This window comes from Cynara cardunculus (assembly GCF_001531365.2).
Source record: "Cynara cardunculus var. scolymus isolate 2C chromosome LG 12, CcrdV1, whole genome shotgun sequence".
Classification (NCBI taxonomy): Eukaryota; Viridiplantae; Streptophyta; class Magnoliopsida; order Asterales; family Asteraceae; genus Cynara; species Cynara cardunculus.
The window spans coordinates 22,249,533-22,263,820 of NC_037539.1; the positions used below are offsets into that span (position 1 = coordinate 22,249,533).

The window sequence follows — 14,288 nt, forward strand, 5'->3', positions numbered from 1 at the left end:
ACAAATCAGGAAATTCTCCACTGTCTGGCAGATCTACACTCCAAGGTGGATGCACAGACACATATATCCAAGTTGTTCTTAGACAGAGATACAGAGATATTTGTTGACTTGGGTCCTAGTCAGTTCATGGAAGCGGACAGGGTTATGTTAGCCAACGTCAGTCGCCGTGTTAAGTCTGATTCTGGTCTTCTTGGTGCTCTTGATCGTGGTATATCACGTCTGCTACGTGCCACAGGTGCTCCCCTTACTCTCTCTTCCCGTGCTGCTACTTATGAGCCATCCTCCACTGACAATGTGGAGGGTCCCCCTGTTAATGCTCATGTGCCTTCCCCTGTTCCCACTGAGGGGGAGAAGACAGTTGACCCTACTATCAGTGAAAACAGGGACGAGGACTCAACTTCTACCTCTTCTTCCTCAGCTGAGTTAGACTGTGATGCTCCTATTGAGGGGGAGCTATTTGATCATGATGATAGAGCTGCAGTACCTATTGAGGGGGAGCAACCGTGCTCTATGCCTTCATTATCTGTTGGTTTTGGTACTATACCTTCTCAAGATGATATTCCTACTGCTTCTGGGGACTTAGTCCCAACTCATAGAGAAGGAAAGACACCTATGACCTCAGATGAAGAAGCTGCTGCAGCTAAAGCAGCTAAAATTGCTAGATATCAATCTGAAGTCTCYTCAGCMGATAGACTTGTKCTTAAAGCTTCATGTCCTCAAGAAACTGATCTTCATCTCCTATGTATTTCTACTGAGGATGTGGCCAAATCAATTGCTCTTCAAAAGCAATTTGAGGAAGCCAACAGATCTCACTCCTTGGTCCCACTATCTGAGTCTGAAGAAACCAAAGAGAAAAGAATTAAATGGTTTAATGACTCAATTCTCCGACACTACATTACTACTCGAATTGTCAGTGCCAGAATCAAAGATCCTCAAAAATTGACCTATGATTCAAATCTGATCTATTTGATTATTGGTTGAGAAAACAGAGTAGTGAGGACAGAAAAACTATCTTGGATCAATGCCTACGGTCTTACTGAGTGGATGGAGATCATCAATTTTCTTAATGAAAGCAGAAGTATGTACAAGAAATTTGTCTTGAGTCATTTGTATCGCTTTCTGAAAAAGATACAAATGATCAAGATACATTACAAGCTGTCTTCCCTTCCACAACTCTCCTTTCTAAAGCAAATGTTAAGCAAAGCTGGCTCTTCTAAATCTGCTTCTGCCTCAAAGTCCATCAATAATCAAGACTCGCTTATTCAGAAATTATCAAAGGAAGGTGAGGCCCCTGATGTCTCACATCTTGATCTTACCCTTCCTTCAAATGATTGTCATCCGGAAGGAACTATCTTGTCCGCTCCTGAGCATGGAATATTCTTTTGGGACGCGAGTAGTTGCCTTCGATTTTTTCGAGCTTCTGAGATACCTATAGGCTATAGCTGATTCTCAGCTATTGTGCGTGATACTAAGTATAATCAAAATTGGTGAAGCCGGAAGAGTCTTTTATACATTGATCTCGGATAAACTGAAGAGAAGAGATGTTCTTGCAGTGGCTGATTAAGATGTTATGGAAGTAGATGATGATTGCTAGTTTTTTTATGTGACTTCTTCTTCTTGAACTATCTTCTTCACTGTAAGTATTTAATTCATTGTCTAGTATAGATGCAATTGATTTTTCAGTATTCACTTCAAAGTTTTTTTTTTTATCTCTGATTTGTTATTTGTTTTGTATATATGTTTATAGTTAAAAAAAATTATTAAAAAAAATCAAAAAAAGGAAAAGTAAAGAACCCAAAAAGAATATGTACATGGGTCACAGAATTTATAAATTCTTCTTCTCAAAGAATTTTAGAGTTTGTGTTTCTTCTATTTATTTCTTTCTAAGTGTTTGTGTCATCATCAAACAGGGGGAGATTGTTGGGTCACCTATTGATTTGGTGATGATTTACTGATCTGTTCCTCTACATTAGCAACACTTAGTAGTTATTGATTCTTTGTATATTGGTGTCTTGGTACATACTTAAGCCATTGGCAAAATCGAAGACTAGCCGATGTGAAGACAGAAGGTCACCGATGCGATGTTGTGAATCAACTGTCTAATATATACACCAAGACTCCAAAGTAGCTGAAAAAAATATTGAAAATATTTTGATGCTATAAGCCGATTGAAGGAAGATCTTCATAGACCGAAGATTGAAAATCTTTATGGACTCAAGATTGAAGATCATGGACCGAAGATTGAAAATCTTCATGGACTCAAGATTGAAGATCATGGACCAAAGATTGAAAATCTTCATCGACTCAATATTGAAGATCATGGACCGAAGATTGAAAATCTTCATGGACCGAAGATTTGTGAGTAGCTGCTTGAAGCTACATATCCATCCAAAGGAGATCTTCCTATAGACTGACCGTATCTCTGCAAAAGTTTGTCTCTGCATGAACAGTATTGTATGCACGTTGTGTACGATGAAAATAAGATATCAACAATGGTCAAGTCAACCTCTATCTTCTTATCCTCAGGTGACAAGTGTCCCCATGCATTAAATGTTGAAGGTAGTATAAAAAGGCAGTGTGCATCTCCCATGCACACAACTGGCTTTTGCAAAATTACTTAGTGCATTCTCAAAGCAATCGGCTATTCTCTTCTACTCCCTTGCTCATGTGTGCGAAGAAAATCTTAGTGTTCTTCTTGAAAATTTTTCTCCTTGTAAGATTGTTTAGGTTAGATTTCCTTTCCTATCTTCCGCAACAATCTTTTGTATTTCTGTGTGTATTAATTCTTGATATAAATCAATAAGAATTAAAAAGTTGAAAAAAGTTTGTATAATTGTATTCAACCCCCCCTTCTACAATTACTTTCTGTTTATTGCCATCCCCTTCGGGACTAACAATTTGTACAAAAAAAAAATTATTTTTCAATTAAATGATTTAGGCTCGTAAATGTTTAGGGGCTATTTACCAAACTCTTACGGGTAAGCGCTAATCAGGTATCACTTACTTTACAAGTGAGCTTGGAAAAGACCAACAATTTTATCTGATAAGAGGTATCACAAGAACCAAGAATTTTACCCGATTAGTGAGAAAAAACTTTTTATCCTGGTAAGCGCTTATCAAGTAAAAGACGTTTACAACAGTTCATTTTGATGGTCGAGAATGTTACACAATATGGTAAGTGAAATCGATGACTTTTCACTAAGCACTTGCCTCGTAAGCATTTAGTAAATGGTCTTAGGCGGAATTTTCCACCTTTAAATATAATCAAATCTAGTATTTTATCGATTTGGATTCAATTAACCTATAAGTATGATAAGTTAGAAGAGACTTTGCAACAGGATCCGTGGCGCAATGGTAGCGCGTCTGACTCCAGATCAGAAGGTTGCGTGTTCGATTCACGTCGGGTTCAATCTTTTAAACTCTTAATTCTCTTTTTATTTATTACACCCATGTACTTTTACATAATGTCACTTCTGGTCCTTCAAGTTTTTTGTTCCATCAGAAGCTAGAATCACTTAATCATGCCTCATTCTCTCATGCACTTTTCACTTAACTCATGTCACTTAATGTGGCTTGTAGTCCTTTAAGATTCTCTTTGTTTGCTATGAAGCGAAAGCCATACCTTATGCTCATGCGTTTTTGCTTGACTTTTAATGTTGTAATGTTTCTTGCTTGCTTCAAGAGGAAGAATACCAATAAGTCGTATTCACTTTATCATTTTGTACTCATATCCATCTTGTATCTGAAAACATATTTTACAATTATCTCGTGTTTATATAATTATATTTATTTTGTATGAAGTGATGAAATGGAATAGTAAGTAAACTAATTATGTGTGTATGTCTATTTAACTACTATACTATGTTCTTTCAAAAAGTATTCAAAATTTACAGCTTCATCATTTATATTTATTTAAAATGTTCAACAATCCACGATTACAGATTAACCATCATTGCGGTTGGTTTCCAATTTTGCATGAGGGTAACATGGTGTTTTATTTCAATAGTCAAACTATTTTATCCTTACAACTTTAACCTAACAGGTAAAATATAGACATCTTTACAAAATAAACATGAGGTGGACACACAATTTACCTTCTCATGATGGTTGTGAGATTGGTACCATAGAGGCAATACAAAAAGTGTGGTCATACTCTTTTTTGCAAAATGGTAGGTATGGATCACGTAATGAATCAACCAAACCTTTTGATCTTCTGAATTCATAATTTTCGATCAATTGGTACATTGACAATGGTTGTTTGACCGTTTTAGGTATATATTTCAAGCCTTACTTTTATATGCAGTAAAGATTTAAAAAGTTTTTATCTAATTCTAAATAATATTTCTTTATCATGTTTAATTCCATATATTATTTTCATTTCTTCCATGTTTCTTGGAATTAGTATGCAATTTGGAGATAAAATCATTTTATGGAAATAAAATAATATGACGTTTTTTTTCAAAATTTCATAAAAAGTTAATAAGGGGTTAAGGTGATATAATGTAGATAGTTTGAGCCCTTTTTGTGTAGAAATCTTCCTGACAATCTCACTCAAAACCCTAGTTCCCAAAATCAAAACCCCTATTCTCGGTCTTGGATTGGAACTTCAATCTTTCAAAATCAATGGCTTCAGTTGCCAGGTTTCGAATACTGAACTCATGTAATCGTCGCATTTTGTTTTCAATTTATCAAATTCAAGCTCGTCATTTTTCATCAATCCTAAATCCGGACTCCACCACTCCTCTCTCCAGCAAAGAGAAATCACGGGCCGCTCTTTCTCTCCTCAAATTCGAGAAAAACCCAGAACGGATTATTGAGATCTGCCGAGCAGCTTCACTCACGCCGGAATCCCATCTCGATCGCCTTGCCTTTTCAATCGCCATTAAGAAGCTCACCGAAATGAATTACTTCGAGGGTATCCGCAATTTCATTGACGAGTTGCTTAAAACCCGACCAGATTTAAACAACGACAAGTTCATCTCTGACGCTATTGTTTATTATGGTCAAGCTGGGTTGTTGAACAATGCATTCCAACTGTTTGATAAAATGCCCCAACTGGGTGCTGCTCAAAATGCAAAATCTTTAAATGCTCTGCTTTTTTCTTGTATGTTGGCAAAAAAATACGACGAGGTGAAGCGTGTTTATCTTGAGTTTCCTGGGAAATATGGGGTGAAGCCTAATCTTGACACTTACAATACTGTGATCAAGTCTTTTTGTGAGTCAGGTTCAGCGAGTTCATGTTATTCTGTGACTGCCGAGATGGTTAGAAAGAAATGTAAGCCAAATGCAGCCTCCTTTGGTACCATGATTGCTGGGTTCTACAAAGAGGAAAAATTTGAGGAGGTTGGGAAGGTGTTGGAAATGATGAAGAAGCATGAAGTGCCTGTAGGGATTGGAACATATAACATTAGGATTCAGAGCTTGTGTAAGCTTAAGAAGACCGAGGAAGCTAAGGCTTTGCTTGATGGGCTTCTGTCAAGGGGTATGAAGCCTAACTCAGTTACTTACTCTCATTTGATTCATGGGTATTGCAAGGAGGGTATTTTGGATGAGGCCAAGGACTTATTCAGGAAGATGATCGGTGGTGGATTTAAACCAGATAGTGATTGTTACTTTACACTGGTTCATTATCTATGTAAAGGTGGTGATTTCAAAACGGCATTGGAGGTTTGCAAGAAGAGTATAGAGAAGGATTGGGTTCCCAATTTCTCAACTATGAAGTTACTTGTTGAAGGGCTTGCAAACGGTTCAGAGGTTAATGAGGCAAAGGAGCTTATTGGACAAATGAAGGAGAAGTTTCCTAAGAATGCTGGTATCTGGGATGAAGTAGAAGAGAATTTACCCAAATAGAGTATACTTGACATGGTATGTGGATGATAATATGATATGTTCTTCATGTTGCAATGTACGAGTTAACATCACTAGGTACGGGATCCCTTTATTTCTGCATTCATAAATTGCTCTTTGGGTCAGCATTAGTACCCAGCTTGGTTTTGGTTTTCTACAGTCATTGCATTTTGTCAAGATAGTAGCTTGTTTAAAAGCAGTCCTGCACTATTTATGTGTGTGGCTTGAAAGGCTTCATTTGTTTCTTGGGCAATTGACAAAATTTTGGTGGCTTTTTGTATTGTTTAATAAGCAATCTGTAGGTAGAAGAGGTGCAGGCGTCATCTTTTTGTGCTTGCCTGCATTTCTGTGCTCAGTTCCCCCTGGGGGATAATAGTCATAATACTATGCTGTTTTATCGTTCTTATTATCTTATACAACTGTAGTCTCAGATTTTGATGCCAGAGCAAAATGATTTAGATTTTATTGGTTTATACCATTTTCCTTTGTTCTCCCTTCTCTATATTGTGTACTGAGTCTTCATTTCATCACATATCAACCAAGATTAATATAATCATAATTACGTAGGAATTCTTTGCAGTAAAATTATTTTTGGGTACAGATATTTTAGATAAAAAAATAAATGTTCTAATGTAATGTACCTCATATTCACAATTCTTTTTGTAGATATAACGTTTCTTTCTTTGCGAAAGTCTTTTGGATGAAGTTTTCTGCCTAGTGTCACAAAAGTAATCAATGAAACCCATGTGGGAATGCTGCAACATATATTCATTCGGTTCATGAACTGCTAGTCTTAGATTTAAATAAGCCATGTTTCTCGGAATGTACACATTTTCATTGCCATTTGTGTACAAATTTGAGTATGCTTTTCATCAACAAATGTTTCTCGGAATGTACACATTGTTGATTGATTAATTCAGTTCAAACTTTTTTATTTGTTTTTTCTTTCTCTTGGTATTTCTAATGATTGTAATATTTTTGGTGGTTAAGTATCAACCATTAAAACTTGATTTTATTGTCTTTTAAGTTTCGACCTGATAATTAAAAAAAAAATGTTTACCCTGGCCAACCCGATCCGGTCCGATAAGGGTTGATTGGGTTCGGTTATACATTTTTTTTTTGAACATGTTGAGATTTTTCTGAACTGAAGTAGTTGGCTTGAGTTGCAAACTCAACCCATGGGAAGTAGAACCAAGCGACCATGAACCAGAGCAATATAGAAACAAGAAATGGGTATCTTGTATTAATATTTTAAGCCCTTTCTCTTCTTTTTATCTAAAACATGTTTGAAAAGATTAGATCCTATTTGTATGACAAAGAAGAAACAAAAAATGTGATTACAAGTTTAATTATCAAGATGTAAGGTGAATTAAAGAATGTAGAATGCTGGAAAATAATATAAACAAGTTGTGGACTTTATTTTTTCTATTCACAGACTGAATATTTGCCAACAGAAGTTTCTGAAACCAAAAAGTGATAATTCATACAGAATTGTGATAATTGGCCTATATATATTGTTGAATTATAGAGTACAACTCACTTGTTTTTACTGATGATATCATCTGGAATGCGTCTTGCTATCTTAAATTAATTAGCATCAGATTGAAGATTATGGTAATTGAACCCAGGAATCTTGTTTGCACAATGGTGGTGGTTGCGACGGTTCTCAGCAACATTCACCTTTATACACACCCTGGGCAAAAACTTATCACCGCTGCCACCCTTCCTCTTCTTCCTCTGCCATCTATTTTTCAAGAACTCGAAACCCCGCCAAAAGTTGGCACCACCTCCATTATCAGGATCCAAAGAGCATTGATGGTCCGACTCAAGTCTTTTGTAATACTCGATCTCCTTCATCACGAGGTTACCCACCGTTCCATGGGTCCCTATCTCAATTGGAGCCACCACAGCACCACCCTTCTTTTCTGGGAACATGGTGGTGGCAGATATGAGAATGTTGGTTTGCTGCTTCTTAAATTGAAAGAAGTGGTGGTGGTTTTTGAGTCTCTGTCCAAGGTGGGAAAGATTGCTTTGCTTTTGGTTGGTAAATCCCTTTTCACTAGAGAAGTAATGCTGTAATTATAGATTGTAGAATATGCATCAGAAGTTGTACATTTACCTAGATTTATCATATATTTGGTCTAGCACAACTCTACCTTTTATAATAGGGTGTGGTCCATAAGAACATGCCTTTTGATAGATTGAATTTTTTTCATAAATTAGAGAGATGCTATCATCATCGTTTGGTTAGTTATTAACAGGAAAAATAAATATACTATTATGTAGGATGAAAATCAAATCAAATGGTTCTACCTTCTGACTTGCTCCTACAAAACCAAGATCGAATTCGATACAGATTCTAGTATATGATAGTTACATAATTTGAAATTTGATTACCCTCACCAAATCAAATCAAACTGGCATAGTATGCATACAACATACCTGTCATCTACCATAAAGAGTAACACAACTGTTTTCGTCAAGATGCTGGACCAATTCTTCTTATAGTCAAATTGTTAACCATTATGGTAATTTATAGCCTTTAGAGATCGGTCAACTACTCATACCCTTGATTGGTCCCTGGTTGATGTAATCAAACCGGTTTCTAGAAAAATATTGTAATGCATAAGGAATATCGAATGTTAAACCTTTGATCAGACAATTTCTAATGGAGTTCAAGACATGTAAATATTGGTAGCAACTTTTTAAAATATTTGATTAATTTTACCTTCACAGGTAAAACTAAAAAGCCAAATGATCCCACTATGTCCCACTTGCCATGTGAGAAGAGGAGGGATTGAGATAAGATGTATACAAATCTAACATTTACCTCGAAAAAGTAAAATGGTTATTCCATGTATGAAACCTTACCTATCCGATGAAATTGTTTTTGTATTCTTTTAATTTCTCTGCCATCATATAAATATATTTAAATAATAAACGATAATACAATAATATAACTGAATAATTGTGAAATTACATTTTTAGTATATCAATATAAAATTTGGGCAACCACGGAATTATAACTAGTAATACCATTACCTTCATTCATATGGTCATGCAACGCTTAATTGATGTTTTTGCTTGTATATTCGTTCAAAGGATACACTTTGACTATTGTTTTCACCCTTAGAGTCTTCTTGACTTGATGGCCCTTCTACCAATTAAGTGGACATGATTGCAATTAACACCTACTACTTATAATTCTTCTCATGAGTTTCCCTCAATTACAAATGAAGACTTCGAAATCTCACCATTGTCTTCCAGAAAGAATGCATAGCAACATCATAAATACCTATCTACTTGTACCTTGTGCTGTTTTAGTTGTACTCTAGTGTCCTACCAGCTGATTCGAAAACCTCAATTAGTTCCATCTTTACCCTGTTTCCAGCATATATGAAATTGACTGCTCGTTTTGCTAGTTCAAACAATTCTGCTTTTCCAAGACCTTCATGCCAAAATAAGATGAAACAAAATCACTAATCACGTCTCTTTGGATGCTTTTGCATCCAAGATGTTCTTGGAAGTACAACTGAAACCCCAACCGTCCCAAATTCCAAAATAAGTGTTCACTTTCAAAAATATATACTTTCCAGTTTTACCATTATTGATAAGATAAAGAAATTCAATACCCCCTTAAGGGTAGTATTGTCATTTAATTGTTTAATAATTATTTCCAAAATTGTGTCTTTTTCATCATGGACATTTATTTTGGGATGGAGAGAATGTTTTTCTTTGCATCCATTTGACATATGGGGTCCATGAATCCAAGGGTTGTGAATAATTTTGTCATGATAACATAATACCTACCGAAAGTATTAGCAGCAAGGGCATATTCATTAGAAAGATTCGTGGAGAATACCCCTGAGTCGTCCGTGCAAAGGACTATGGGATGCTTTGCCTTGTAAAGCTCGGCTGTAAAAAAACATGAGGGTGTTACAGGTTATATTCATTTATATGATTATGTGTTTTGCGAGTCTCGTTTATGGTCACATCAAACGGATAGGATCCACATTGTGCGCCCATCTTAGTTTTTGCTTACATCAAACCGATGAGATCCATCTTCCCAAATTCTTTTTGGGTAACGGTGGATGTCTGGACTAGCTTGCGCAAACCTTGACTGATGCAATAGGTCCTGAAATAATACCCAGGAAGATCCTAATGGCCCTAAGACCATCTCCAAAGGGGGCACCAAATATTATACCAAATACCAAATTTGATACCAAATTACTCCAACCGGAATACCAACTTTTACGCCAAATAGTAACTAAGCAAATTTGGTGTAACACTATTTATTTACAGCAATTGGAGAAGATAAAAAGGAATATACCTAGTATCTTACATTTTGGTGTTACCCATTGGAGAAATTTAATTTTCACACCAATTTTATGGATTTGGTGTTCCCATTGGAGGTAGACTCAAACCGGCGACCTAAGGAGAGGAGCCCAAAGGACTGACCTTTATTTGCTGGTTGAGCTAGGAAGGTTTATCCTCACTTTAAATAAGGGGCCCCTCATTTCTGGACCATATAAATGAGACCCACAACAAAAATGTTAATTGACAAAGATGAATTGCCCTTTACGGCTCTTATTTCCACCTTTTTAAGATTTTCACATTAGAAGCATGAGAAAGAACAACTAACCAAAATGATGAACATCCATGGAAGAAATTGTCTCGGTTTGGATGTTGGATGTCAAACATATTTCAACCTGCAGATATGCAGCATGAATATTTTTCAAAAAGTTGTTAGAAAAGACGAACAAGCATGTTGTTGGTAGAGTAAGAACAGGAATCTACCGGGATTTTGGACGATTTCAGTTTCTTCCATTCTTCATCTTGAAAGCAACATGCATGCCCAATTCTTCCAGGAAGAAAGTGGAGCATCGCTTGGATTTCAACTGGATTAGGTACCTACAAGCACTATGTGATGGAAGTAAACTAGTTATTGTAATCTAAAAAAACAAAGTTTACTTTCTTTACACTCATAGTATAACTTTTTGACATGAACTTCTCTTAGATAGTAGCTAGCATCCCGTGATTTATTATCCAATGAGGATCTTAGGGGTTGTTTGGTTGGATAAAGTTGTTTCTGTGGATTATGGGAAGGGCATGGTTTGTGAAAAACTTGGCTTCCTGCATAAAGCTTCCCCCTAGAAGCTTACTGAATAAGTTATTTTCTATATCATTAAGCCACTACCAAACAGTTATACATAGCTGACTGAATAAGTTTCAGTCCCATTAAGCTCATTAAGCTGCTAAGAAACAAACTCCTTACTTTACAGGGATTGTTAGCCAATTGTCTTTGATTAAGAATCATTAGTGTATAAATCCGTAAACCAAACGAGCCAAGTATATCCCACCCAGAGGTGGGGATATAACTAGAAAGTGTTTCATGATCTACTACCCAATGATGCAAATCTAGTGAGTAACTTATTCGCATAGGTTGCGAAATACTTCATTCAAGAACCACTCATGTCAAAACTCTTTAAACTGACTATAAGTAATAATCTTAAATATAGTGTATTTCTGCAGACTTTCGATGTGATTTCTTTTACATGGATAGCTTCTAGACCATGAAAATGACTCACTAACCTTTGAGCCTATATAAGTCTATTTTTAGCCATTATGAGGCAAAGGCTGTTGCCTAAGAACCGTTCGTATAAACTTATTTAAATAGACAATGTATATAAATAATCCCAAATAGAGTTCATTTCCATACAAGGTCAAGGATAAAAAATTTATACGAGTAGCTCTTAAATCAATGGAAAGCATTCATGATGCATAAGCAATGAATAATATCTTGTTTATAGGAATACAAGACACTTGAGACATTCACGTAACAACTTTACTTTTTGTGCATGGAAGATCAAATAGATATTCTAAGAAGAGAGAAGGACCTCGCCACAATGGAGAGTAATATGAAGTCCTTGTTCTCTAGCAAACTTCAAAGCCGGGAAAAATGTCGCCCTGAAAATTTCAAAAATAATCTTCAAATACTATGGAAACAACACACGCCGAACAGGAAAGGCGACAGGATAAAAGTTTGAATCCTACCATTCACCAATGGTCGGATTGCCAGAAAGGTCGATACCAATAACACCCATGTCCCTCATTTCCAAAGCAAGATTAACCTAAAAGATTACAGTTTCAACACAAGAGATAACCAATGTTGTTGGCTTTTGGAAATGTAAAAACTTGTAATCATTTGAAAATGGATTTGGCAAAAACATACGGTTTCCATTGCAGCTGCAGTAGATTCACGACGATCAATGCTGAGTAGAAGTCTAACATATATCTTCTTTTCCGCTGTAGCAGAAGATTTCTCGGGATAATCACACGCAAAGTTGATGTCGAGACTACTACTCACAGATCTTAAACCCTCCACAACGGCTTCCATGTATGACCGCTTGCTCATACCTATTGAATCATTCCTCTGTAAACTTTAATTAGATCAAGATAGCCGTCTATCCAAATAACAATGCACCCATGACAAAATGTAACCGCAACGGGTTTAAACAAAGTAGAAAATTTCCCTACTTCGGGATAAAGAAAGACATTTATTCAGGAAACCAAAACATTTGCATTTAATGCCTTTCTGATACCAATAAAACAATTTCATGCATTGCAGTGGTATTTATCCAACAGTTTTCCGAAGTTATAACATTCAGGTACCTTCGGAGTTGTTCTTAACTCCAAATAAACCACATTCTCAGCTGCAAAATCTTCAACAACCTGCAAGACATGAAGAAAAAAGAGACAATTATTGTACAAGCTTAAAAGACCAAACTAAACAAAGTTAGAAATTACCATACTTCTTTAGTGATTCTTGTAATTGTTTTGTGGTCAGTAGTAACAATATGGATCAGATCAAACAACTTGAACACTTCACGCAATGATCGATCATCTAATTTTGGGAAATGAATCCATTTTTTCATTGAGAGAAAGCCAATGAGAATAATAATATCAGTAAACAATATTAGAGATACTAAAAGAGAAACGTGGAAGAAGGCATACTTTTCTTGATAACATGTTCGAAATCAGAAAACACAATGGTGCCCTTTTCGCCCATATCTCTAGCAAGTTCTCTGTTCGCAATTTGGAAATTCAGCATCAAATCCGTGGGAAATTATATGAAACAAACATATATTCATCAAAACACAAAAATGATAGATAGATCCTACGCTTTCCATGTATATATCAGGATACTACGTCGAAGAACGATAGAGCTACACTTTGCTGGTTTATGAGATGGTACTTTCCAAATGCCAAAGGGATACTAGGGTTGAAATAAATCTCTGTTAGAAACCATCAAGTTGAGCCCCGAAATCATATGGCATGATGCATAATTTAGAAAGAATATTTGACCATTGATCAATTGTCTAAAATATCATCCTACAATAACAGGATCTGTAAACCAAAATCAATAGCATAGATGCAAATTGGACACATGCACTTATCAATTTTCTTACAAGTGATAAAAGCATAGTTTTCTTCTTAAAAAGTTTGAACTCTATCGATTTTTGATCAGAAAAGTTATACATTTAACATTGAAGCTAACTCACAGCTTTTTTTTACAACGTGCAACTAAATCAATCCCTTGATAACCAAAAAAAAAATCTGTTGGTAGGTTCATGCTAGAAACTCAATTTTCGAACTTAAAATCACATATTATGCTCATCAGAACCGTAAAACAATTCTAATCCTATTTGTTGGGGCAATTAAACCCTTTAGTGTGTGTTTCTGCACAATAGATTCCTTTTATCACAACTTCATCATCTGAATTCGCTCGAGTAAGCCTCAAGTGTGTTTCAGCTATCAAAACAATTAGGGAGAGAGAGAGAGAGAGAGAGAGAGAGAATACAGTAGAGTTGAATTTCTAATGGACCCATTAAGATGGGCATGTAATTCCACCTTTGGCATAGAAACCCACCAATCCATCTCTTCCAATTTGCCTTTCGTGTTCTTCTTTTTGAAAATTTGGTCGAAAAGCAAAGAATCCCCAATCTTTGATTGGGAATTTCAGTGTACCTGGGCACGAAATCAGGATAACATTTGACGTTCAAGAGTTCTCCAATTTGACCCCTCAATTTCATTTCGAGCAATTATCTATCTATACTATATTACAAAGTATTTGACAAAATTTCATAAAAATGATTTTTTTATGTATAAAATACTGTTTATGGATGCATATTACTTAAAATTTAAGATTACAAGTAAATTGTGCATAAGTACAACTTATTAAAGCTTCATACTTGAATTCGTCTAACTAACTACAGATAAACATAATCAAATATTGGATAAATATCTTATTTTAAATGTAAAAAATCTAAAATATAATTAGAATAATCATTGATAACTAACATAATACTTAGTTATTATCCTTATAAAAATTATATTATTAAACCTAAATTAAATTTCTTTGTTACTAAACCTAAATTAAA

At 35.5% G+C, this 14,288-nt stretch overlaps 2 protein-coding genes and 1 non-coding gene across 3 annotated transcripts; 2 read left to right on the forward strand and 1 right to left on the reverse strand.

Moving 5' to 3' along the window:
* The first annotated feature begins 3,337 nt into the window (after nucleotides 1-3,337).
* TRNAW-CCA lies at nucleotides 3,338-3,409 on the forward strand. The gene has a single exon. It is a non-coding gene; the product is annotated as a tRNA-Trp (tRNA).
* Nucleotides 3,410-4,601: 1,192 nt separating this feature from the next.
* LOC112523591 (pentatricopeptide repeat-containing protein At1g61870, mitochondrial-like) lies at nucleotides 4,602-6,747 on the forward strand. The gene is made up of 2 exons (XM_025133257.1): nucleotides 4,602-5,925; nucleotides 6,514-6,747. Exon 1 carries the CDS (start codon nucleotides 4,624-4,626, stop codon nucleotides 5,848-5,850), a length of 1,227 nt encoding a protein of 408 aa, XP_024989025.1. The 5' UTR covers nucleotides 4,602-4,623; the 3' UTR covers nucleotides 5,851-5,925; nucleotides 6,514-6,747.
* A 2,122-nt stretch (nucleotides 6,748-8,869) lies between these two features.
* LOC112522802 (adenosine deaminase-like protein) lies at nucleotides 8,870-13,932 on the reverse strand. Its single transcript, XM_025132112.1, has 11 exons — nucleotides 13,709-13,932; nucleotides 12,862-12,932; nucleotides 12,660-12,751; nucleotides 12,520-12,579; nucleotides 12,080-12,280; nucleotides 11,902-11,978; nucleotides 11,745-11,814; nucleotides 10,645-10,758; nucleotides 10,490-10,556; nucleotides 9,658-9,762; nucleotides 8,870-9,295 (listed from the first exon to the last, which is right to left on the reverse strand). The coding sequence occupies exons 1-11, from the start codon at nucleotides 13,783-13,785 to the stop codon at nucleotides 9,168-9,170; spliced, it is 1,062 nt and encodes a 353-aa protein (XP_024987880.1). The 5' UTR covers nucleotides 13,786-13,932; the 3' UTR covers nucleotides 8,870-9,167.
* Between the last annotated feature and the right edge of the window lie 356 nt (nucleotides 13,933-14,288).